Here is a 10,332-nt window from a genome sequence, read left to right as displayed (position 1 = left end):
CGAGTTGGATCCATTGGAGATAATCGACTTGGTGGTTGGCACTCTTACAGGGCTTCAAAAACCGCACTCAATCAACGTACAGTTGAATAATAAGTTTAGAAGATTATTGATTTTTCCATTCTGGTATGAGCTGAGAAAACCATTAATTTCTGTACACAACTTTTGCTTTTGCAGTGACTAAAAATGTATCAGTTGAGTTGGGTAGGAGGAAAGATCCTGTGGTATGCATTCTACTGCATCCAGGCACAGTAGACACTGATCTCTCTCGACCGTTTCAAAAGAATGTTCCCGAAGGAAAGCTTTTCACAAGAGAGTACTCCGTTCAGAAGTTATTGCACATCATCAACAATGCAAAGAAACAAGATAACGGCAAGTTCTTTGCTTGGGACGGTCAGGAGATACCTTGGTGATTGCTTGAATACTACTGTATTCTCGAAACTGAATAGGGAATTCTTGTCGGGATCTCTTTTTCTGCTTTCTTGTTTCGCGAGCATTTCCTTGGAGTATTATCGAATAACTTGGAGTGAGTATCCAGAAGCTTAGAGCTCTCTGAGTATATAATAATCATTGTGATGGTCCAATCTTCTATATACATTGTATTACTGAATAATTTCACACGCTACTTTTGAAATGTTGAGTCCAAAGCATTGCCATATGTGATCCAACTATGACCTGGAGTTTTATGCACTCTATTCTTGTTCTTTAATCCTTGAAGAGCTGCAGCGTCATCCCACTGTCTCACAGAACTATACGTGTTGCTTAGCAGCACATATGCTGCCGAGTTCTGAGGATCCAGACGCATTAGTTTCTCTGCAACTCGTCTAGCCAAGCTCACATCGCCATGGACTCTACATGAACTAAGTAGAATCTCCCATAGAACAGAGCTGCTTTTGTATGGTGTCGCTTCTGCAAGCGTCTCTGCATCTTCAAGCCGACCAGCTCTTCCAAGACAATCAACTATACAGATGTAATGATCCAGCTCCGGTTCAATTCCATGATCTCTCTGCATTGAACTGAGTATCTCAAGCCCTGTATCCACCAGTCCTGAGTGGCTGCAAGCAGTCAAGACAGATACAAAGGTTATCCCGTCGGGTTGCTCTCCCGTTGATATCATCTCTCTGTAGAGATCAACAGCTTCATCGCCTCTTCCATTATGAGCATACCCATGTATCATCTCGTTCCAAATAACCGTGTTTTTCCTTGAGACAGTATCGAAGAACTGTCGAGCTGAATCTATTTCACCGCATTTGCAATACATATCAGTAAGAGCGGTTTCAACAAAGGAATCGCTTACATATCCGCTCTTCACTACCTGTCCATGAAACTGTCTTCCATGGACCAAACTACATAACCTTGAACAGCTGCTTAATACAATAGCGTATGAAGTTTCATTAGGAAACAACACACCAGTCTGATGCATTCTTCTGAAGAGCATTAGAGCTTGTGTGTCCAGCTTGTTTCGACTAAGACCTGAGATCATTGAGTTCCAACATGCGATATCCAATTCAGTGTAACAATCATCAAATACAGATTCAGATATCTCTATTTTCTCACATTCCGAGTACACTGCAATAAGGCCACTAACTATGCGACTGTTCTTAGAACTCATGGTCCTTATCGCTGCCCCATGGATCTGTTTCCCTCCTTCCAAGAATCTCAATCTTGCGCACGAACTTAGTATCACACTCAAAGTGGTTATGTCAGGTTTCAAGTTCTGAAACTGCATTTGTCTGAAACTGTTTATTGCTTCCTCATAGTGTTCATAGTTGGAATAACCAGAAAGCATAGCATTCCATGCTCTAACACTCGGGTGGGGAATGCTACAGAATATTCTCCTACCGGTTTCAACAACCCCTGAACGAAAGCACGCTCCAAGAACACTAATGTATGTAACTTCATTTGGTTCAACACCAGAATCTCTCATTCTCTTTAGATACTCAATGGCTTTGTCACTTTGGTATTCCTGGCCAAATCCAGCTATCATTATGTTCCAAGAGACAACATTCACTTCAGGCATCTCAGCAAAAATCAGCTCCGCACCACTCATGTCTTTATTCTTTGCATATATTTCGAGCAACGAATTGTTCAGATGAAGATCTCCTACAAACCCAAATCTTAACGCGAGACTATGAATCTGCTTCCCGAGCACATTGCAATAGATCTCACATCCTTCCCTCGGAGTAGAGACGCTGAGAATATTAGATAAGCAAACAGGATCCACCTGAACACCTTTCTGACACATCGATCTAAACATTTCAACCGCCTCCAACACTCTATTTTCCCGAGCTAACCCGCTGATTACCGCAGTAAAAGAGACTTCATTAGCCTCCGAGAGAGAATCAAAGACTCGAACACCATAATCCATCATAAGCCCACATTTCGCATACATAGACAACAACGCATTCCCAACAAAAATATTCTCATCAAGACCCGTTTTAACAGCAACCCCATGACACCTCATACCAAAAACACCACCCCGAACCTTACCACACGCACTCAAAACACTAGCTAACGTAAACCTCGAAGGCAAAAACCCACCACAAACCATCTTCCCATAAACAACCAAAGCCTCCTCATCAAACCCTTTCCTCACCAACACACTAATCATATTGTTCCACGACACCACATCTCTCTCAGGCATTCCATCAAACACCTCACACGCTTCCTTTAAATCCCCAGCTTTACAACAAAACGTCAAAAAAGCATTCCAAGAATAAACATCTCTCAGAGACATTCCGTAGAACACCTTCCGTGCATAATCTTTATCACCACACTCAATATACAAATCCAACAAACGATTACATATATAAGTATCACTATCTAATCCCGTCCTAACAATGAACCCATGTATGATTTTCCCAGAAAGCTTACATCTTTTATCTCTATAACAACGCAACAGATTCACAAAGTACCTATTGCCCCCTCCACTACGCATTCTCAAAAAAAAAAAAAAGTTTATTTCTTTATAAAATTAAGTTTTGAATCATTCGTTACATATAATAATAAACTGAGAAAAATACAAACTTTAATAATCTTTGGAGGAAATTTTTTTTTTTTTTTAAGAAGAAGGGATGACGACGGTGCGCATCATGTTCTTGAACTCGAAAAAGTCAACGCGACCATCTTGATTCCGGTCAACGGAAACGATCATCTTCTCAACTCGCTCCATCTCACCACCTTCAGGCAAACCAAGTTTCTTGAGAACAGCTTGAAGCTCTCTAGCGGAGATGAAACCGTCGCCGTTCTCGTCAAACACCTTAAACGCTTCCTGGAGATCCGTTTCATCAGCAGCGGCGGAAGAAGGATCGTTATTACCATCGTTAACATCTCCGTCTCCGCCGAAGAAAGAGTCGTCGAGCGTCTTGTGCAAAGCAGAGAAGTCGTCGAAATTGAGACCGGTGTTTCCGGGTTGGATGTAAGATTCGACGGTTGATTTGAGATCGGAGAGATCAGCGTTGAGACCGAGACGGGATAGAGCTTGGCTTAGCTCTTCGACGGTGATGAAACCGTCGCCGTTTTTGTCGAATAAGTCGAAGATGCGTTGGAGACGAAGTGCGTTTAAGCTTGGGCTACGTAGACTGAAGGATGATGATTGTCTTGAAACTGTCTTCTTCTCTCCATTGCTCTCCATTGTTTCCTTTGTGTTGTCTTCTTTGTTTTGTGGAATCTGAGAGATAAAAAGAATATGGGAATTTGGGAGTGATTGGAGTCTAATTATAGAATGAGAAACACAATTGGGGGAGAGTCCGTTATTGCCGGCATTGACTTTGTCTGGCCCGCCATGTCTGAAAGAAACTTCGAACGTTCAGAACCCCATAAACATTCACATTAATGCGAAAAAGATTAAAGAAAGGTCGCTTTTTTTGGTGATCTGTCGAATAATATATTCGATTATGACATTTGTATAAAAAATTGTAGTTTTGTATTACTTTTCTTTTGGTTCATATGAATGCTGAAAAGTTTACAATAATCTTCAGGAAAAATTTGTTAAAATGGAAAAAAGTTCTGATCTTTATTTCTCCCGGGAAAAATCGAGATAGAGTGTAACGTTTTATTTTATGATCTTTGTTTTAAATATGATGCAAGTTTCTGTTTTGAATCGTACTAATGAATACTAGAAGAGAAAAGCTTAATATGCCTTAATGACGTACTTAAAAGGTAAGATTATTTCTAAAACTGAAACTTGTCTTTGCAAGTTGATAATACATAACTGTCCATGGCTTTTTCAACGGAAAAGAGACAAGTCACGTCGTGGACCTCGTGGGTAGTTACCGAAATTTTTAATTCCTACGTTCCCATTTGCCAACTAGTTTTGTTGTCATGTTGTTGTGTGTGTATAGCTTTCTCCAGATCTTCCCGAGCCGGGTCGGGTCGAATTGAGAACCCGCAAAACTATGGAAACCCATATTAAGCTAAACACCATTTACAGAAATATTCAAAATTATGTGCTCATTCATTCTCTCAATACTTTCCATAACGAAGAAAAAAAAACACAAATCCTTACAATGCCATCTAACACAAGTATTGTCTTAAACATATCTGAAAATCAAAAAACAAAGCAAATAAAGATTAAACACTTATCTCTCAATCATGTCGTAAACTAGACTCGTACAAAGAAGAGACCAAGTCATAAATCTGCGTCAAGCTAGGTTGCTTCAATGGTGGTTTGTCAGTACACATCAGTCCAAGAGTAATGGCTTGCTTCACTTGATCAAATGGTCTCTCCTCGGTCTTCATCTTCTCATCGATCACTCTCTCTAGATTGTCCGGATAATGAACTCTTATATACTCAAGATACCTCCTTTCTGAATCTTCTTGTTCCATATCAGGTCTTAGGTTTGTGATCATCTCTAAAAGAAACAATCCGAAGTTGAATATATCTGTAACAATAACAACACAACAAACACATTTAGCTTTTGTAACCTTTTAAATTTTGATAATTATCTAAGAAGAAGAAAGCCCTTACTTGTTGATGAGTTGTTCCCATCTCCAATCTTGAAATGAGAAATCAGAGGTTCTTGATCATCATCGGATAACAAAACACTGTTTGTGGTGAGATCAAATGTAATCTCAGGCCATTGATCTGATAGATAACAAATACCTTCTACAACTCCTAAAACCACTCTTAACCTTCTTCTCCATGATATAGCCGATGAAGAACTTAACCAAGTCTCAACATTTTCTCCTTGAGTCCATTCTGTAACCAAAGCTCTCAAGCTTCTGCTATTACACCAACCCAAAACTCTTACCAAGTTCTTGTGTCTTAACCTGAAAGCTGCCTCGCATTCCTCTCCGAACTCACGCCTCTTCTCACTCGAAACCTTCTCTTTATAAATCTCGATCTTCGTCTCTGTCCCGTCTCTCAACGTTCCTTTGTAGATATCAACTCTATCACTCGTGCTCAAAAGATGCTGATCTGAAAACTCATCCGTCGCAGCTTCGAGCATCGCGTATGTGAACTTGTAACTTCTCCGGCAAGTTCTTGGAAAGTAATCAGGTCTCTTGATACATAACCATCCAAAGCAAAAACAGAGCAATATCACCATTATCGGAAACACGATCAACAAGACCAAAAGTTTCATCTTGTAACGCTTGACATTTGGAAGAACACCGGACTGTATGAAACTAGAGGCGTTGAACCGTTTGAAGAAGTCAGAATCTGAGATCTTGTTCTCAGAGAAACGGTTATACGATAGATTCAAATGCGTCAAGTTGGTTAATCCAGAGAGATCCTGAACCGGAACAAAACCAGAGAACTGGTTGTAACTCAGATCAAGAGTACGTATCTGAGCACAAGACAGAACATTTTTAGGGAAACCATCCTTGAGAGAGTTGTTAACTAGCTCGATATCGACTACGGTTAAAGGACAGTACTTCCAGAAGAAATCGAAAGAGAGGTAAAGCGCGGCGGTTTTGGGACGACCGTGGATTCTGATCCTCGGGAAAGATTCAACGCAGTTAGGGTTCTTGGACTCGTTGCAGAGATGGCTAGCGACGATGGTTGATCTGAATATCTCGACGATGTCCATTGGAGAGGATGAAGTGTTGTTGCAGTAACGGAGCAAGGGATCACGGAGACAGTTGTTGGTGATTGTAGTGGTAAAATCAGGAGGTGGGCTAAGATTGGCGAGATCTTCCACGACTGTTGCTGAGAGTACTGAGAGAGGAAGAAGAGTTGATGATAATGAAATGAGGAAGGAGACGAAGAAGAAGTGAGATGACGCCATTGGAGAGAAGGAGAACGTTTTGTTTTGTTTTCGTGTATGGGTGAGAGAGAAGATGAGAGAAGCAGAGAGGTAAGTTATAATTTGAGGTGGTGTTGTTGTTGGCGGTTATGTTGAAACAGAGTGGGAAGAGACTTACGCGCCCATTTTCTTTCTTTTAGTGATCGTGTGTGCTTGGAAAATGAAGATTTCAAAAAAAAAAAAAAGTGAAGTATTTAAATATTGGAAATATCTACAACTTTTACAGTTTAATGAGTTAATTTGTCAAAACAAATTTCAAATGTTTTTTACCTTATTATAAAAAATATCGTTCATATGGGCTAGATTGAAACTAGAGCAGATTAATTTGATTTCTAAAGGAAAATTTATCAAACATTTTTTTGACAAGGACCAAATATCTTATAATATGCCTTTATCCTAAGCATTCGTGAATTTTGATTCTAAAGTTACCATATAAGGTTTTGGAATAGAGATTTTAAAGTGTGAACAATTTTTCTCTTAGTTTGTATTTTTGAAAGTGGTATTTCTCAAAATTCTCTTTGATCCTTGCTATATAATTTAAAACTTTTTTACATTCTAAAAATTATAAAGACACTATCAAAATATAAATATGGTCAATCTTAAATATATTTTTGGGTTAATAATTAGCAATAAAAATTGTTCTATAATAGTTTTCGATGTTGCTATATATATATATATATATATTACGTCATATATAATAGAAAGTTGATAGGAGGAAGCCCAAATAGCTGCAAGGGTTGGCTCTGTTTCGACGGAATCCTTGCATACTTCGGAGATGATAATTCATTGTCAAGTTGATGGTTCGTGGAAAGCTACGGAACCATATTCAAGTTTAGGATGGTGGTGTGGTGATAGTGAGAATCAGACTTTAGTTTTGGGTGCCAGATGTCAACGTCGCAGTGCATCTCCACTTCATTCAGAGCTAAAAACGTTATTATGGGCAATGGAGTGTATTCTTTCCAGAGGAATTGATCGTCGGAGGTTCGAGATGGATTCTGCAGAGTTGCAAGCTCTGGAGGAGTGGCCGGCTTTCTATACGCTTCTTGATGAGTTCCAGGTGCTTAGTGCCTTCTTGCCTCATTTTACTTTTTCCAAGATACAAAGGACGTCCAATGTGAAGACTGATTGTTTAGCTCGTTCTTCTAGAATGCTATTGTTAGAAACGATTTTGTAAACACCTTTCCTCCATTTTGAGCAACCAATCTAGGAGTTTTATTTTAATTAATGTTAGGTTGAAAAAAATACATATAATAGAAAGTTTACACTTTCTTCAATTCTTACCAAAATTTTTTGATATTTGTTTCCTTGTTGTGCCTAATTTAAAATTAAGTTTATATAATCATATATGTATATGATTTTAAATTTCAACAATTCTGTTTCATTTTTATGAATCTCGAAGCTTTTATTTCTTTAAAATATGATTTTCAGAATTTAATTATTTTTCTATATATAAGTCAAAATATCATACTTATATAACAAATAACTTGATCTTTTCATTTTGTAAGATCTTACAAACAAACAAAACAATGAAAGAAGTAGTAGTATATGTTCTGTTACTTGTACTTTTTGTTTCTGTTTCGAATGCAAAAGTAACGAAACCAAATATTACTGAAAACTTCCTCCATGCCTTCACAATCGGACCCGTTCAGAGAATCCGATCACCGAAGCAGTCTACACTCATGATAACTCCACCTTCGTGTCATCTTACGTGTCCTACACGAAAAACAAAAGGTACGTAAACCCTAAGGACACAAAACTAATAGCCATTGTTGCTGCAAAACATGAATCTCATGTTCAGGCAACTGTGGTCTGCGCAAAGTCCAACAAAATCCAGATCCGTATACGAAGCGGCGGTCATGACTACGAGGGACTATCTTACATCTCGTCTGTACCGTTTGTTATTCTCGACATGCACGAACTCCGGTCCATCATCATTGACGTGTCCAAAAAGCAAGCTTGGGTTGATGCTGGTGCGACACTCGGAGAGCTCTACACCAAAATCTCAATAGCTAGCAAAACGCTAGCGTTTCCGGCTGGGGTTTGCTCTACGTTAGGAGCGGGAGGACACATCAGCGGAGGAGGATACGGTAATCTTATGAGAAAGTACGGAATCTCCGTCGATAATGTCGTTGATGCTCGAGTAGTTGATGTCAACGGTAATATCTTGCATGGAGCTACCTTGGGAGATGATCTATTGTGGGCGATTCGAGGCGGTGGTGGAGGGAGCTTCGGGGTAATACTATCCTGGAAGATCAACCTCGTCGATGTTCCAGAGACCGTGACAGTTTTTAAGGTTAACAAAACATTGGAGCAAGGAGGTACTGATGTTCTCTACAAATGGCAGCTTGTCTCTAGCAAATTGCCTCAAGAGCTTTTTCTTGAGAGCAATGCCTGAACTTGCAAATGTCGCGATACCTAGCAAGAAAACCATAGCGGTTAAGTTCTACGCTCAGTTTTTAGGACCAGCAAAGAAGCTTACGGAGATTATTAACAAGAATTTACCTGAATTAGGGCTAAAACGTGAAGATTGCTACGAAATGAGCTGGATTAATACGACGTTGTTTTGGCAGTACTATCCTGTGGGAACACCGATAAGCGTTCTTTTGGATAGACCAACGGATCCGCCAGGAGCACTCTTCAAGAGTAAATCGGACTACGTCAAGAAACCGATCCCAAAAGAAGGAATGGAGAAGATTTGGAAAATCATGTTGAAGTTCAACAACATGTTTATGCAATGGAACCCTTACGGTGGAGCCATGGACAAGATTCCGGCGAATGCCACCGCGTTTCCTCACCGAAGCGGGAACTTGTACAAGATTCAGTACTTTGCCTTATGGACCGACGCAAACGCCACAGACGCTAATCTTGGTCTGATGAAAGAGATATACGATGCGATGGAGCCGTACGTGTCAAGCAACCCAAGAGAAGCGTTCTTGAATTACAGAGACATGGATATCGGAAACAATCCGAGTGGTAAGACCAACGTTGAAGAAGCTAAGATATATGGATACAAGTATTTCTTGGGGAATTTGAAGCGATTGATGCAAGTTAAAGCCAAATATGATCCTGAGAATTTCTTTAGATTCGAACAGAGTATTCCTCCTATTCGTGCAATGTAACTCTTTTAAAGGTTTTCACTTTTCTCTAAATAAAAGTAACATGTTCCGTTTTATAAGAATAATATTAAAAGAGAACTTTACATCTATGAATAGTTGAATACAAAACAGCTCCATTACATACATCTTTTATCAAATATACGTAAATAAGTAAATATTGTTACGTTTCATATTATATTAACTATATATTTATCCCCTATATAATAAAACAGAAGTACACAATTTTTTTTTTAGAATATATAATATAGGTTATAAAATTAACTATTTAATATTTGATAGATTATAGGTTATATGGATTTTAACCATTAATTAAATCTTGATTTAAGATCCTCTTAAAAGATATCATCAAATCTCCAAAGAATATTCAATTAACCATATATAGGTAACAAAATCTCAAAACTTAATCACTCTTCCGCGGATTATGAGTGATTTTCGATTATACTTTTTTTTACAGGGTAACAAAATCCAAGCAGGAGTGAAAAAGGAGGATGTTACGAAATTTAAGAAAGTTCTTACAAAAGGGAATTGAAAAGTCATGAGAAATTTTCAGTCACCAATGTGCTAGAGAACAGCTTGATTTTAATCACTAGATTTTAACCGTGTAGAAGCACGGGTACGGTTACAGACAACCACATATTATCCAAAAAATATTTTTAAACAATCACATAAATTATGTTTTATATAAAAAATGCAATATAAATAAAATGAATTTCAACCCGTGCTCTAGCATGGTCCTAATCTAGTTATATTGATAAACCATATCATCTATCTTAACATGTTTAGAGTACATTTTTGTGCTATCTTTTTTTATCTTTGTATCCAAACAAGTCCCAACTAAATTCTCTACAATCCTTACAACCAAACACAATCATTTCCTTATTTGTTAATATTAATTTCAAATTTCTGAAAGTCTATCTACCTAATTTAAAGCAATATGTTAGATTAAAATATAATTCTCCTTTCACTTTTAT

At 38.3% G+C, this 10,332-nt stretch overlaps 4 protein-coding genes and 1 pseudogene across 5 annotated transcripts in view; 2 read left to right on the top strand and 3 right to left on the bottom strand.

Annotated features, from left to right (window-relative positions):
- Positions 1 to 655, top strand: part of LOC104731480 (C-factor-like) — a 3,510-nt gene extending 2,855 nt beyond the window's left edge. The window contains exons 6-7 of the mRNA XM_010450861.2: positions 32 to 76; positions 175 to 655. Of these exons, the coding sequence (XP_010449163.1) occupies positions 32 to 76; positions 175 to 410 (281 nt within the window). The 3' untranslated portion in view covers positions 411 to 655. The remainder of the gene's footprint in view (positions 1 to 31; positions 77 to 174) is intronic.
- Positions 1 to 3,002, bottom strand: part of LOC104731481 (pentatricopeptide repeat-containing protein At4g20770) — a 3,990-nt gene extending 988 nt beyond the window's left edge. Inside the window, exon 1 of one of the 2 annotated variants that reach the window (XM_010450862.2) lies at positions 1,313 to 3,002. In XM_010450862.2, the coding sequence (XP_010449164.1) occupies positions 1,313 to 2,935 (1,623 nt within the window). In that variant the 5' untranslated portion in view covers positions 2,936 to 3,002. Of the gene's footprint in view, positions 1 to 544 lie in introns of those variants that run through there. The other variant, XM_019234144.1, reaches the window with a different exon arrangement.
- LOC104731482 (calcium-binding protein CML42) lies at positions 2,945 to 3,988 on the bottom strand. The gene has a single exon (XM_010450863.2). The coding sequence runs from the start codon at positions 3,629 to 3,631 to the stop codon at positions 3,059 to 3,061; it is 573 nt and encodes a 190-aa protein (XP_010449165.1). The 5' UTR covers positions 3,632 to 3,988; the 3' UTR covers positions 2,945 to 3,058.
- On the bottom strand, positions 4,585 to 6,227 carry LOC104733452 (putative leucine-rich repeat receptor-like serine/threonine-protein kinase At2g24130). The gene is made up of 2 exons (XM_010453031.1): positions 4,967 to 6,227; positions 4,585 to 4,880 (listed from the first exon to the last, which is right to left on the bottom strand). Exons 1-2 carry the CDS (start codon positions 6,225 to 6,227, stop codon positions 4,585 to 4,587), a joined length of 1,557 nt encoding a protein of 518 aa, XP_010451333.1.
- Positions 7,772 to 9,364, top strand: LOC104733450 (annotated as a pseudogene).

Source organism: Camelina sativa, chromosome 12 (genome assembly GCF_000633955.1).
Source record: "Camelina sativa cultivar DH55 chromosome 12, Cs, whole genome shotgun sequence".
Classification (NCBI taxonomy): domain Eukaryota; kingdom Viridiplantae; phylum Streptophyta; class Magnoliopsida; order Brassicales; family Brassicaceae; genus Camelina; species Camelina sativa.
This window is presented reverse-complemented; position numbering and strand designations above follow the sequence as displayed.

What these genes read in the sequence shown, in the direction of transcription:
- LOC104731482 (XM_010450863.2), bottom strand. Translation starts at nt 3,631, where the DNA reads ATGGAGAGCAATGGAGAGAAGAAGACAGTTTCAAGACAATCATCATCC.
- LOC104733452 (XM_010453031.1), bottom strand. Translation starts at nt 6,227, where the DNA reads ATGGCGTCATCTCACTTCTTCTTCGTCTCCTTCCTCATTTCATTATCA. An exon ending in TGGGAACAACTCATCAACAA is followed by an intron (nt 4,881 to 4,966) that starts GTAAGGGCTTTC and finishes TTATTGTTACAG; the next exon opens with ATATATTCAACTTCGGATTG.